A 15,675-nucleotide genomic window follows, 5' to 3' on the forward strand; every position below is an offset into this window, starting at 1 on the left:
AAGGACATCTTTTAACGAAAAATATAATAAAATTAAGTTTATATCACGCTTTTGACCAAATTTTCATAGCATATACAGCGCCACCTGAGATAACTCTCTTTCAACTTCCTTTTCCGGTCTTCCGCCATAGACCACGGTCACGAAAATATATACGTGACCAAAATCCAACGTAATCGTTGCGAGAAGACAATAATTAACCATGGTAGAGCAAATGACATTGAGAGGAACCCTTAAGGGTCATGGAGGATGGGTCACGCAGATTGCAACTACCCCACAATACCCAGATATGGTGCTGTCATCATCACGGGGTATGTTTATTTTCACTTTCTCGGACAGTACGACGTGTATCGACTTTCTTGCAAGGAAAGTTACCTACATTTGACTTACTGAATGTTTGACGTAAATAAAATTGGACAGAGAGATCACAGTGTTTAGTTGTCTTTAATGACATATAATTTGAAGAGGTTCGAGGCAGAGTAAATTGTTTCAAGAATAGGAGCCGAAAACAGACCGGTATTCGAACATGGACCTCCGTGCACTAGCTAAGCCAGGTGCTTTACCAGTTGAACTACCCTATCACCGATGATCGATTCCCGATCCATAACTACCCAATTTACACTTGCCAATTATAATGGAAAAATGAGGTTTGAACCCAGGGATTTGGGGAATAGTCTCGAGTTTTTAGTTGCCCAAATGCAGGATTCTGTTGTCAGCGATTTACCTGATCCAGGAGTTGTCACCATCTGTCATGAGTACTTGACAATCATATAATGACTGAAGGCAAGGCCCATATATGACGGTTTCGACTTAATGAGTTATTGTACATTTCCCACTGTGAAACGTAATCCCTATTGAGATTCCTCTTCAAGACTTTAATATTCTGTCGTTTGATATATAGATGTCTCTCGTCAGAATCCGTACTCGAGCGTTTCTGGAAAAAACTTTACCTTCTGGAAAATAAACTCATAGCTAGATTTTTTCTCTCCGTATGCATATACCATTTAGTGATATGTATTATAAACAAAGAACCATCCCATTTTGTAAACAATGTTTTGCTTTATTTCAATTTCTGTTTTCTTTCAGTTATCATGTGGAAATTCCAGAGATGAAGCCAAATGCTGAAAGTGTGTCTGATTGTTGTCATGTCATCCATGGTCAATTTGCTCTGTCAGGTATATGGGATAAATCTCTTCGCTTGTGGGATTTGAGTGCGTAAGTATAGATAATATAAATTTTGGTGCTCTGAAAAGTTCAGATACTACTATAGTAGTATGCATTATATGCACTTGATGATTAAAAAAAGACACATACTACTAAATAAACTGATGAAAGCATTTGAAAGAAAAACGTCCTGCAATTATGAAAGTGCATTATGATTAGGTTTCCTCTTGGATAAAAAAAAAAAAATTATGTTGAAATACTGCAACAGTCAAAAGTGAACACAAAACATGAAATTCATTGGTCTTTTCTCATAACTGGAATACTTTGTGTAACATTACTAAAACATAAGGAGCTACAGTCAGAGTATTTAACAATTTTACACGAATAAATGTTAATTGGCATTCCATTTCAACATAAATTTAATGTGTAGAATTGATTGTTTCTAAATTGGCCAGAGGAACCACATAAGAAAACCGTGAAAGTTCTACAAACCATGACAAATAGATGTAATGAGTGTTTGCAAATTTCCGCTGACCAAAAACAGACAGAATCCGTTTTCTGGGTCAAGGGTGAATAAAAAGACCCATCAAACTGTGTAACACTTCTTGGTGTCCCTGCCATAAATATAACCATAAACTCCAGGTAAATAGATTTTATACCACAGACAGTGGAACACCGCTCGATGGTTTCTTCCGTAGTTAGAGATTCTCTTCAGAAGATGTAGTAACAATTGCTAATTTCCAGGTCAGGGGTTACTTTTTTCTTTACTATCTGCTTAATGGCTAATCGAAATGTAATATTATCCCAAACTCAGGGGTAGACCCGCAAGCCAGGTTGAAAGTGCCCGGTTCACCTGATATTGAAACCCCTGGTGTCCGTTATGTAGTGTACTGATGAGTGATTGTAACTTTTAGCCGACTTTACAACATTACAGTTTTAATATAAGGTTTCTCTTTCAGTTGCTTGTGCGGCGAAAACAAAAAAAGAAAAAAGTTAAAAAAAATTGTTATGTTATGTAAAAAAAACACCACTTTGGAATAAATATCTATATATCTATATATATTTTCTCATTTGATAAAAGGCTATTTTTGCTGTTTTATTTTTCAGGATGAAGGTCATTCTGATTGGGCATCATGTGTCCGGTTCTCTCCCAACACATCTAACCCTATCATCGTCTCCAGCGGCTGGGACAAAATGGTCAAGGTATGCAAACAAACAATGCTTACTTCCGTTCTATCATAAGATTGCACGATTGTGTTACAGTACTAGTGTATCGACTCACTATAGAAGATTACATCGCTACATGTTACAGGTGAAGTGCCTATGTAACTTATGCATTATGAAAGTGCATTATGATTAGGTTTCCTCTTTGGCAAAAAAAAAAAAAAAAAAAAAGAATTTTATGTTGAAATACTGCAACAGTTCAAAAGTGAACGCAAAACATGAAATTCATTGGTCTTTCTCATAACTGGAATACTTTGTGTAACATTACTAAAACATAAGGAGCTACAGTCAGAGTATTTAACAATTTTACACGAATAAATGTTTATTGGCATTCCATTTCAACTAAATTTAATGTGTAGTGATTTTGCTAATTGCCAGAGGAACCACAACCAGAATGTTCAACAACCATGACAAAGATGTAATGAGTGTTGCATTTTCCGCTGACAACAGACAGATCGTTTCTGGGTCTAGGGATAAGACCATCAAACTGTGGAACACTCTTGGTGTCTGCAAATATACCATCCAGGTAAATAATTTTACACAGACAGTGGAACACCGATCATGGTGTCTCCGGAGTTTGATTATCTTTCAGAAGAGGTAGTACAATTGCAATTTCAGGGGGTACTTTTCTATACTATCTGTATGCTATCTAATGTAATTTAGCCCAAATCAGGCGGTACCGCAGCCAGTTTAAAAGTGCCCGGTTCGCCTGATATTGAAACCCCTGGTGTCCGTTATGTAGTGTACTGATGAGTGATTGTAACTTTTAGCCGATTTTACAACATTACAGTTTTAATAAAAGGTTTCTCTTTTAGTTGCTTGTGCGGCGAAAACAAAAAAAGAAAAAAAGTTAAAATTGTTATGTTATGTAAAAAAAAAAACCACTTTGGAATACATATCTATAACATTTTCTCATTTGATAAAAGGCTATTTTTACTGGGTTTTTTTTTTTTTCAGGATGAAGGTCATTCTGATTGGGCATCATGTGTCCGGTTCTCTCCCAACACATCTAACCCTATCATCGTCTCCAGCGGCTGGGACAAAATGGTCAAGGTATGCAAACAAACAATGCTTAAAGTTTTAATAGAAATCTGAAGTGTTACAGTATGGGGTATATTTTGCCCTCCAAATGATGAAAATGTCTGGTTATACTATAAGAGTGTCAAATTCTAGTTGTTTAATTTTATTTGTAATCAAACCGCAAGAATGATGAGATTGTTGAGCATTGGGCAATGATACTGATGATTCAAATGCTTATGCTGACTTGCACATCAATAACAGACATTGAGAAATTTGCCAGTTCGACGGACATGTCCGCAAAAATTGACTCGGACCGCCTATTTTAAAATCCAGTCCGGACCGACCGCCCGGCAATAATTAAGTACTGGAAGTCAGTAGAAATGGTGTCTCTGAAGTATTACGCAGGTGTGAACCTGGCAAATATGTAAACTACATAAGATAAATTAGATAATCATGAAAACAGCTGCCTGGATACTTAAAGCAGGAAGTTATGTTACTTCAAAAATTCACATTAATGTTTGGTCCAGCAAAATCTTGTAGGGTCTGGCTTACTCGCAGTCCTTGCCGGACCGAATGTCCAGCCATTTTTTCAACTTTCGCGATGTCTGCAATAAATGCACATATTAAAAATAAAAATAAAAGAAAGAAAGGGATACTCACCAGTAACTGGACATAAGTAGGAAAAAAAGAAAGGACACTGTCACAGCGATATATAAAGCCTTTAAATTACTTTTCAGGTGTGGAATCTGACTAACTGCAAGCTAAAGACCAACCACGTTGGCCATACTGGTTACCTGAACTGTGTCACTGTCTCCCCTGATGGTTCATTGTGTGCTTCTGGAGGAAAGGTAAAAAAAATTTAAATGTCTTTCTTTAGAAAATACACTAAAAAAATCTTAATAATTAGCAAAACATGTTAAACTGATTTGTTGTGCTCTTACACATGACTTTTATTCAAGGCCACTGAGGGCTAAATTTGCTGAAATCTGTGACACAAGTTGAATATAAAGCATCATCAAGTTTTTATTCAATCAAATGAATGAAAACTAACTTTAATAGGCAGAGAAGCTAAGCATTTGTTACATGTAATTTTACACTTCATTAAATAAATGTATCAGCATGATTATTCTGTGAAATTGTTAGAAATTCTTTACGAATTATGATGTTCGTAAAAGTTAGCAGTTCAGTGCTAATTTTTTTTTCCCGCTCTTTCCGAAACGGGGGATAGTATTTTGTGTCTGTCTGTCTGTCTGTCTGTCTGTAACACTTTGTTTCCGTACAATAACTGTAACAAATGTAAACCAATTTTCTTCAAACTTGGTGACAAGGTTAAATGCCCTAACCCTTTACCACATGTAAGCGCCTTTTGAAGCCTTTACCCCTTGCCACATGTAAGCGACTTTGGACGCCCCCGCACCATCTCAATGTAAGCGCATCTGGACGCTCGTACACGATCTCAATGCAAGCGACTACGGACACCATTTTGACTATCGATGTTTTGCTTCGTATCACGTGATGAAAACGCCACCTGTGTTCAGACTTTACAATCTAATTTTAGACGCGACCAAATTTCTAACCAATCAAAAATCGGCACAGTGTTACTATATAAAACTCTGAATAAATTAAACGAGAAAATCACACATGTGTTCACTGCTTCACTCATGTTACCGGGGACGCCATCATGGCTGCTGTTGTTGAAATTAAGGCAGATATTGTAATTATAAGTACAATGTCATGATATTTTAATATTACGGGCCTAAAAGCAAATAATCTGACAATGATTTAGACGATGATTTATTCAATTTGACCGATCGAAAATCTGAAGGTCATGAAGAATGGCGAGGTCCCCTACTATCGCCATTACCTGACGCCATGTTGGAATGGACTGGCGAGTTTTACAGCCGTGAGTGTTGATAATTTGTTAGAAACTTGTTGTCAAAACTTCAATAAACCTTTAATATACTTCATTTAAAGTTGATAGATTATTTTTGTGCATTTTTCAATGGCAAATAATGTACAAACATCCCATAACAAACACACTACTTGGAACGATAGAAAGTGAAAGTAGCGGTGAACGGGTCGTGAACCGGCACGGACAAAGCAGAAATAACGGTGTTTTTCAAAGCAAATATATTGACTGAGCCGTGATTCAGATATATATTAGTTTGTCTACAATATTTCAAGTAATTTGTGCAATTTTTTTTTCTAAAAGTTATAAAAAAAATCGGCAATATTTTGAGTATTTCCGACAGAGAAAATCGGCCATTTCCTGACATGTAAACGTTTTTAATAATTTTTTGAAGTCCTCATATCAAATGATATTTGGAAATGATAGCATCAATGTGTAGTTCGATTCATTTTGAAGCAACTTTATTACCAAAACATTTCTGAAAAATAAACATGAAAGTAAATAAATCCGACTTATCGACTTAAAAACTTATCAATCCAGACTGAAAACTTCAAAAAGTGCCATTGAGATGGTGCAGACACTTGACAGATGTTGCAACAATGTTCGTGTTGAACATTGTATACTTTCCTCATGGAAGCCTGGTGATGCAGTCTACTAGTTTGTATGTGGTAAAGGGTTAAGGGCTCGGCCAAGTTCGAACACGACTTGTCGATGGATCTTATTTAGCGGAGTTATGGCCCTTTGAATGACTAAAAACTTTATTTCTGCCATTTGCATGCAATAAGTGTAACAAATGTTAACCAATTTTCTTCAAACTTAGTAACAAGATTAAATGCCTTAAGGACTCTGCCAAGTTTGATCACGACTTTAAACGTACCTTATTTCGAGGAGTTATGGCCCTTTGATTTTAAAAAAAAGTCATTTTCTGCCACTTCCGTACAATAATTGTAATTAATATTAACCAATTTTCTTCAAACTTGGTAACAAAGTTAAATGTCTTACTTCCAAATAGACTTCAGTTTATTTTTTCATGTTTCAACCAAGGTTAAACCTAACCTCAAAAATGTTTACCTACAATATGTCCTGAAAGTGGGGGATGGAAATTCCATGAATTTGCTTGTTGTTTATCTTGTTTCTTGAACAATCATCTGAAACAATGATTAATGTTTTGCACTTTCATTTATTAAAAGATTATCTAAATATTATGAATTGCATTTAAAGGATGGACAGGCTATGCTCTGGGATTTGAACGAGGGCAAACACTTGTACACCCTTGATGGAGGAGATGTCATCCATTCACTCAGCTTCAGCCCCAACAGATATTGGCTCTGTGCAGCCACAGGTCCCAGCATCAAGATCTGGGTAAGAACAGCTACCAGCTTCAAAAGAATGACTTATTTCAGCCTGTGTATTTAATACTTTCCTGAAAATTGCAAGAAACATAAAATGCAAGAATGATGAGATTGTTGAGCATTGGGCAATGAAACTAATGATTCAAATGCTTATGCTGACTTGCATATTTAAGTTTTCACATCTTGTTGTAGTCTATTTGATCAGTATTTATAGCTTGTACACTTTATTGTAATTAGCAAAATAGGTGATATATTGAACAAGTGAAATCAGGCACAGCTTTTTGAAAACGATTAGTACTTAGAATTGAAATCTTTGTGTTTGGGCCTTTTCCTCATGATCAAATGCACTTGGCACTACTGATTTTTCAAATTGAAAAAAATTGCTTACTGCTCTTAACATTCTTAACCCGTTGACAAGAGTATTATTTAGTTTGTTTTTCAAATCCATGGTTAAATTTGAGATTGCGTTAAAGTTTAAAGGTAGTGCTTTCATAAAAAGCGAGTTAAATCCATTAAAGCCAAATGCAGGAATGATGAGATTGTTGAGCATTGGGCAATGAAACTGATGATTCAAATGCTTATGCTGACTTGCGTTTCTTGACTGGATTTTATAATACATTTGAATATTTACATTTATTTAATTTTCATATCTTATCTCTTGTCTTTTTCTTGATAATAATTGCCTCATAAAACTCTTTATTGCAATTAGTACAATATGATAAGTACAATAGGCCATACATTTTATTAATTATTGGGACAAGGGAAATTGCAGATCTTATTCTTTGAAGAAGATAATACTTTGAAATGAAACCTGATATTTTAGAACAGACATTAGTCTTTCACTTGCAATCTTGTATTTTTCCATTACAGGACTTGGAAGGTAAAGTGGTTGTTGATGAGCTGAGACAGGAAGTTATGTCCACTGGAACAAAGGCACAACCTCCCAACTGTATCTCTCTCGCTTGGTCTTCTGACGGACAGACACTGTTTGCTGGTTACACGGACAATCTCATCCGAGTGTGGCAGGTGTCTATGGCAGCTAGAAGTTAACTAGCAAACAGTCCCCTCCTGTGAAAGTTCTGGACTATGAAAACTACTACGTAATGTCGAACAGGCAACATCGCGTAAGCTCATTTGCGACAAACCTCCAATAAAGTGCTGCCATGGAGAAAAAACTTAAAACTGATGTCTGTCATCATTTTTGCCCACCTGGCCCTGAGGGTAGATGAAGTTGTGCTATAGCTAGGGATGTCACAGTTCATGTTTTTTCAGCTCGGTTTTGATTCAATTTTTTTTTATACCGGTTTTCGGTTTTTTTCGGTTCGGTTTAAGTCTATTTACTATCAAAAACAAGTTTTGCTTTAGATTTAAAAAGATGGTCAATCACTCAAACAAATTTTTTTTTTCTCTATCAAAATTTTACTTCAAATTAAAAACATTGAAAATATTTAATTGTGTCAAAAAAATCCATGGCACTATATCCTATATGGAAGGAAGAACTGATTGTGCATGCAACAAAAAAAATATAAAAAAATGTGCGTGTTAATTAGATGTACTTAAATACCAATTATTGTTCAAATCTTGAGCAACACAATGGCAGCATGATGTTAACTGTAGCTGCCAATTTCCTGCAGGATTTTTATCGAAAAAATTCTTAAATCATCAACAGTTATGAAATATCAAATAATAAGTGAAATATATCATTTAGATATTATGAATGTGCAAAAAATGTGTGCAGACAGCCAAAAACAATCTTCTGAATGACCGAACTTTCAGATGTATTTCTCGGGATTCTGATAAACAATATCACCGCATTTTCAATATCAGCAATACAGTTGAATTTTGTACATGTAAATTACAGTTAAAAATTAATTATTAATGAACCGACCAGAAACTAAGAATCCGCTAACCAAACCGAACCATACGGTTGAATATTTCTGTCAACTGTGACACTCCTAGCTATAGCTAAGCATTGTTTCATCAATATTTCCTTTAAATCACTACTAGTCAATAAGGAGGAGGACAGAGTTAGTTTTTATGAGTCCCTTTGTCTGTAGAAATATTTTCTCTGCGATTACTAGATCTGTAATACCTCGGTACATGGAATCAAGATTCATGGTGAGTGATGCAGCTTCTGTGGGCTTCTTTTTCCAGTATTTCATAACCATTTTTCTAGGGTCCCAGATGACCCAGTACAGTCAACCTGTCTATAGATAAAGACCACCCATAAGACAGAGCAAAAATTATCAGCCAAGTGGTCTTAAACTTCAATTGAATGATATTTAATTTGGTCTGACATTTGGGGACCTAAAAAAGTGGTCTTATTTAGCAGGTAGTCTTTATATAGTGGTGGTCACTAATATAAGACTGGTTTAATTGCTATAAACATGTTCAGCACTAATTAGATTTCTAGGTTTCACAAAGAACCTGTATTGCACATCTTGATATTCCAGAAACATGAAAAAGTACACTAAATCCCTTGTAAGGCTATCTGAAAGGCGGATGCTATGCCCCTTAATAATTTAAACATGCTCCACCGCTGACAAATTATTTTACAAAAGTTACTGACTTTACACCATTACCACCATTGGAAAGTTTGAGCTTCTAATTATACTTTAAGATAAAAATATTAGAAATAATTAATTGCATCCTGAAAAAATTCCATGCCACTATGTTCTATCTAGAATGAAGTTCTGACTGCGCATGCACCAAAAACCAAATAAATTTTAAATTATTTTTTGGGTTAATTAGACATATATATACACAATTAAACACCAATTGTTGTTCAAATGATGAGTATCATTTATGGTTTGTCGGCAGTGGAGCATCTTAAGGCTTAATGGCCCTTCAAGTGTCAAAACTTTCCTTTAGAAAGGGTAACTGACCCTGTTACAGCTGGCTAAGAGGGGAAGAATAAATACAGGAAATCATAAAATTATTAAATTAAAAACAACTACTTTAATTTGGTTAAATGGGGACCTAATCTGAAGGGTTCTGGTATTAATGTCTATAGGATGATCATTAGAAACGTAGACTAGTGGAGACTCTGGCACCAGAGAGGTGCTTCCAGTTACTGCAAGTAATGGCAAGTTATCTAAAATATCTGCTTAAATTGTTATACAGTTCATTTTCTGATTGGAATTTAATCAAGTTGGGTCATTTATTTCTTCCATAAATGATAGGGTTTTCTCCCATACTCTACGGATTATCCTGCAGAGACAAGGGAAAAGATTAATAGAATCTTGCATGGGTCTGTCAAGTGGACAGGGATATCTCAACCCGAGTGAAAGATTTTGGCTAATCAACACGAGACTTTATGGTCAAAATCTTTCACAAGGGTTGAGATATTGCTGTCCAATTGATGGACCCATGTAAGATTATATTGCTATAATAACCATGGAGACCGACTCCTTTAGGCCAAAAGAGTGGAGCCAGGCGTGAAAATTATTTTTGCTTGTTGTAAAATACATTTACTAAATGTATTTCATCCGAGTTTGGTCAGTTGGATGAGCAGGATAGGACCCAGAAAGGTGAGTTAATAGAATGTAAATGATTGGTGTTACTAGTAAATGTAATCAGAATAGGAGTAAATTGTGACACTTCAAGCAAATCATTTATAAAGAAAATTGTGCATCTTAACCAATTGTAGTCCAAAACATTTATCAAGGGAGATTACTATTCAAATACATGTAACCAAATTGGACAGAAAATTCTGTCAAAGGAAATGTGTAGTAGGTTACAAATTTCGTATAAAATCATTCCAAATCTACTGGATCCAGTATGAGAAATAAAGAAAGTCACAAGGATGAGTCAAAGCTCAATTTGACACTAGACAGTTCTTGGAGTTCAGTTAAATCAACATTCTTGTCCTGCCTCCCTCGTTCTGACCAAGGAGATCATACTGGTACATCAAACAAAACATGTACATTATACTTCATGAAAATTTATTTTTTATCGAATACAATATATCAATTAAAATGACTGTCTTGCACACATTTACACTAACAACAGTGAGATGTTTCGTCTGACAGTTAACGTTATCTTTACTGGAAACGTGAATACTTCCAAGTAGTTTCCTGGTCACTGACTGGGAGATTGGGAATATCGAATATTCCATGTTCTGCAACTCGATTTTTCAAGAAATTCAACCATGGTGATGTCATCTTGAAGTGAAGACTTGCATTCAAATATCAATATATTTTATTAAAGATTAAACAAAAGGGAAAACATTGAAATAAACTGAAAATGAAACAGCTATATAAAAGTCATGCACTACTATTTCTTTGATATTTTTTGTGTCAAAAAGATCATTTCAATAAAAGCCATGTTCACCATAGGAGAGGTGTTACCACTAAGGCATCTTGCCAATTACAATAATAGTTTTTTCTCATGCAAGACATGTTAAAGCATGTTTTAGCTTAAAAAGAACTAGGGTGTACATTACTATCATGTTTAATGTTAACTCAGAAAATATGCGCCAGCGCATGAAGAAAATGAAAACATATTAACAAATTATAAATCTCTACTTCATTTTGATATATGTACACTAATTGTCCTGTTTCGTGCATAGAAAAAATAGATGATAATGAATAGTATTAAAGATTATAATATGGCCTACAAAATTGTCAATTTTCAAACTTTCACCAATAAAATCTAATCATGATTTAATTCAGCAGAATATCTTCATTTCACAGAAAAGATTCTTATAACAATCTTATCTTATTAAAGCTATATATATATATACATATGAGGGGTGAACAATGTTATTTTAAAATTTTCCTTATTGGTCAATTTTATTGGAGTTACCTCACTTTGATAGTTGAATAAATTTATATATCTATAATATTGTGTAATGGATCATGTTTGTGCTATATACATGTGTCTGTTCTCTTTATAAGTTATGTCATGTTCAACATGCCGTAATTATATCATTATTAGTGGTAATGAAGGTTTTATATCTACATGATAACTACAATTGTACACTTGAGATCTCTGTATACCTGCTCACTAGGGTAATTCACTTGATATACTATAAGCTTTATTCCTGTAGTATAAATAATGCATTTATGTTCAGATCTAAAGTTGTACAAACATTTATAGATATGGCAGGTCTTACAAACAAAGAAAGCACAGTCAAACCATGTTAATACAAGAGGCCCATGGGCCTTAACGGTCACCTGAATACAGATATAGAATGAAACAAAGACATATAAACACTATATACTGGCCCTTGATGTCGGTCAGTGATTTTACAAATTTGACTTTTTAATCTATGAAGAGTATTTGCTTCCATCAAACCTATGAACTCAGAAATTTTTTGAAATTTTAGTCATTTTGACCCTGTTTTGTCCCGCCCCTCTGGTCCGCCAGGTGGTTAGCAAGAACTGATATGGATATTAAACTTCTATATCTCAGGCTAATAATGAACTCTAATCAAGTTTGACTCATTTCCTATGAAAATTGAGCAAAAAATGTTCATAAATGTGTTCTTCCTATATAAACTAAAGAAAACTTGACCCCTCCCGAGGGGGTAAAGTGAGACCCAGGGTGATATAAGTCACAATTTTATTAAACACCTTAAGACCTTTCCATCTACAAAGATAATTTGATTCTACCAATTCCAGAATTTTAGAAGAAGATTTTGGAAGTTTTAGCCTATTTGGCTCCGCTCCTCTGTCCCCAGGGGGTCAGCCAGGACCAATATGCATATGATGTTAAAATGCTATCCTAGGCTAATAATTATATTTACCCTGAAAATTGAGCAAAAAATGCCCATAAATGTGCTTTCCCTATATAAACTATAGTAAATTTAAACCCCTCCCCGGGGGAAACGTGAGACCCCAGGATCATATAATTCACAATTATTGTAAAGACCTTTCAATCTATGAAAAGTATTTGATTCTACCATTTCCAGTATTTCAGAAGAAGAATTTTGGAAGTTTTAGCCTATTTGACCTATTTTGACCCCACCCCTAAGGCCCCTGGGGGTCAGTCATGGAAAATTTGTTACAAGGATTAAATGGCCACCTTATACTGATAATTCTGACAACATTTGAATTAATTCCTATTACAAATGACCAAAAAATGATAAAAATGTTTTTTCCCTATATAAACCATATATAGTAAACTTAACTCCCTCCCCAGGGGGAAACAAGTTTTAGCCTATTTGACTCCTTTTGACCCCGACCATAAGGCCCCTGGGGTCATTCATGGAAACTTTGTTAATAGGATTCAATGGCCATCTCACTGATAATTCTGACATTTGAATTATTTCCTATTAAAAATGACCAAATAATTCTCAAAAATGTGTTTTCCCTATATAAACTACCGGTATAGTAAATTTAACCCTCTCCCCAGGGGGAAACATGAGACCCAAGGGTCATATAATTCACAACTTTTGTAAAGGACCTTAAGACCTTTCAATCTATGAAGAATAATTGTTTCTACTATTTCTGGAATTTCATAGGAAATTTTCTGAAATTTTACCCTATTTGACCTCTTTTGACCCCGCCCCTGGGGACCAGTCATGGAAAATCTGTTAATAGGATTCAATGGCCATCTCATGCTGATTAATCTGACAAAATTTGACTCATTTCCTATTACAAATGACTGAATAATGCTCAAAAATGTGTTTTCTCAATATAACTACAGTAAACTTAACCCCTCCCCAGGGGGAAGCGAAAAACCCCAAGGTAATATAATTCCCAATTTTTGTAAAGGACCTTAAAACCTTTCTATCTATGAAGAGTATTTGATTCCACCACATCTGCGAGTAGAGAAGAAGATTTTTGAAATTTTAGTCAATTTTACCCATTTTGGCCCCTCCCACAGCCCCCTGTCGGGCAGGGACCATATAATACACAATTTTGATTGGTCTTATGCCTTAGAAGGTTTGTACATAATTTCATTGAAATTGCTCCAGTGGTTTTGGAGAAAATGTAAAAGGTTTATTGTAGCTCGACGGACAAAAGGCGATTTAAAAACGCTTAAGCTAGAACTAATTAACTTTAAATTAAATAATTCAAAGTTTACTTGAATACATGTATATATGTACCTGTACATGTGTGTTGAAGGCCTGAAACAACAAATAGCTTATGACTTAAAAAAAGTTTGAGTTAACAAGGTTCAAGTGTATAAAACAATTCTAGGATTTGCCTAACAAATTATAAGAAAGACTTTAGTAGAAAATATCTGATGTAAAAACACAATAATAATATTAAATCAATAAGGAAATACTGAGATTGTGGATGCTGTATTTTGTTGACAGAAAAGGAAAGATACTGATGGATAACGTTACAGCATCATTATAAGGACTATTAAAACACAATTTTGGATTTACAGAGCTCATTTCAGCATAAAAACAAACAAATTGGGATCAACATGATGATTTTCATAACATTTCCCTTCTTATGTAAGAAACTTTTGTGTCGAAATGTAATTGAGGATTTCATCACCATTTTTTCTCTCAAAACCACAAACACTGAAAAGATATGTCCATAAAAAATTTGTTAAGAACATGTGTATACGTCCTATAGATATATTTTGTTCGTAACTACCTGGTAGAAGTTAGACCACTTCTTCTATTTACTGATTTACATTTAGAAGGAAAATGCATTAGGGAAAATAGAATTTGATGTTCCCAAATATCTGGTGAATTTCACATATATATATGTACACAATGTAAATTAGAATAAACAAAAGAAACCATAAATTCTTAAGTGAAAGAGATGCATTCAAAAACATTCTTCTAAAAAAAATTTAACGGGTATATATATACATAAACAACTAGCAAAATAATGAGAAGTAGGGAATTTCATTTCAAAATGTAACAACTGTAAAATGACTTATGATATATTTCAACAAGAAACAAAAGGAATGTCTATAAATTTATCAAAAAAGGGAGAAAAAATGAGAGAAGAAAAACAATTATGAGGACTAATATTTGATACTTTGGGTGAATTATGGCTTCCATCTTGTACGTGTACACATTTTATAATAGAAATACCGGTAGATCTCTTTCTGCTCTGGTTAACTTTGAAACTTATGACATATTTATTATGGAATCCTACATAACTTGACCAGCATGAGTTATATATATGTTGAAAAATATAATATTGTATTAAACCTAGCTAGATTACCTTTTATGAAGATATTTATAGATACAGATTACTGGTATGTCTACTACATCATTAGTCCAGTACTGATGGAAGGGAAGTAACTCTGATAAAGTGTATCTAAATATTTCTTTATAAAATTCTTTTTTAATTATCCTAAACTGGTAAATCAAAGTATAACCAAGTACTTGTGGCAACATTTTTCGCACTGTTGTTCATTCTCCAGAAAACAAGGCTATGTAGTCTCTCATATATAGATTTACATGACATGTGTCCATTGCATGAAAATAATTTTTTTCCTTAAGTAAACAAAAGAAATGAGAAAGGATCTGCAACTGTAGGACGAGGTTGAACTTCTCAAAAATTAATTTCTTTGCAGAGGAATTACTTATAAGTCTTCTGGGGTCTTCATATTTCTGAATTAAAGTAGCTCTAATATCAACAAAGTTATGCGTGTATGCAAACTGTATTCATTAAACAACTATACAATGTATATACATATTTTTTTGGCCAATCTTTCACAAAAAGAATGATCTTAAACACAGTATACAATATAAATAAAAGTCATACCAGGTATTGAATTACAATACATAAATTAGCGTCCATCTATGATATAAATGTATTGTATTACCACTATAATGTGTAGTACATTGTACTCTATTGTGTAGTAAATTATTTTATGAATTTTTATGCTTGTTATCGTTTGTAGGGTTATTATAATAAATAAGAGGGAATTTATCAGTATAATTTGTGGTTAAAACATGAACATGATAATCATGTTTAAGTTTTTTTCTACAAAATTATTACTAGACTAGTTAAAGTTAAATCATTCTAGTACGACCATATCTGCTTATAATTACTTTGATCTGTCCTCATTTGGTCACACTCTAAAATC

General features: G+C 34.1%; 1 protein-coding gene across 1 annotated transcript; it reads left to right on the forward strand.

The window, feature by feature from the left end:
* Positions 1 to 99: 99 nt before the first annotated feature.
* On the forward strand, positions 100 to 7,848 carry LOC138323166 (small ribosomal subunit protein RACK1-like). Its single transcript, XM_069267577.1, has 7 exons — positions 100 to 342; positions 1,084 to 1,212; positions 2,764 to 2,911; positions 3,343 to 3,438; positions 4,143 to 4,253; positions 6,536 to 6,676; positions 7,537 to 7,848. Exons 1-7 carry the CDS (start codon positions 200 to 202, stop codon positions 7,714 to 7,716), a joined length of 948 nt encoding a protein of 315 aa, XP_069123678.1. The 5' UTR covers positions 100 to 199; the 3' UTR covers positions 7,717 to 7,848.
* Positions 7,849 to 15,675: the final 7,827 nt, after the last annotated feature.

The sequence above is a fragment of the Argopecten irradians genome, chromosome 5 (assembly GCF_041381155.1).
Source record: "Argopecten irradians isolate NY chromosome 5, Ai_NY, whole genome shotgun sequence".
Taxonomy (NCBI): domain Eukaryota; kingdom Metazoa; phylum Mollusca; class Bivalvia; order Pectinida; family Pectinidae; genus Argopecten; species Argopecten irradians.

What these genes read in the sequence shown, in the direction of transcription:
- LOC138323166 (XM_069267577.1), top strand. Translation starts at nt 200, where the DNA reads ATGGTAGAGCAAATGACATTGAGAGGAACCCTTAAGGGTCATGGAGGA. An exon ending in TCTGCAAATATACCATCCAG is followed by an intron (nt 2,912 to 3,342) that starts GTAAATAATTTT and finishes TTTTTTTTTCAG; the next exon opens with GATGAAGGTCATTCTGATTG. An exon ending in GCTGGGACAAAATGGTCAAG is followed by an intron (nt 3,439 to 4,142) that starts GTATGCAAACAA and finishes ATTACTTTTCAG; the next exon opens with GTGTGGAATCTGACTAACTG.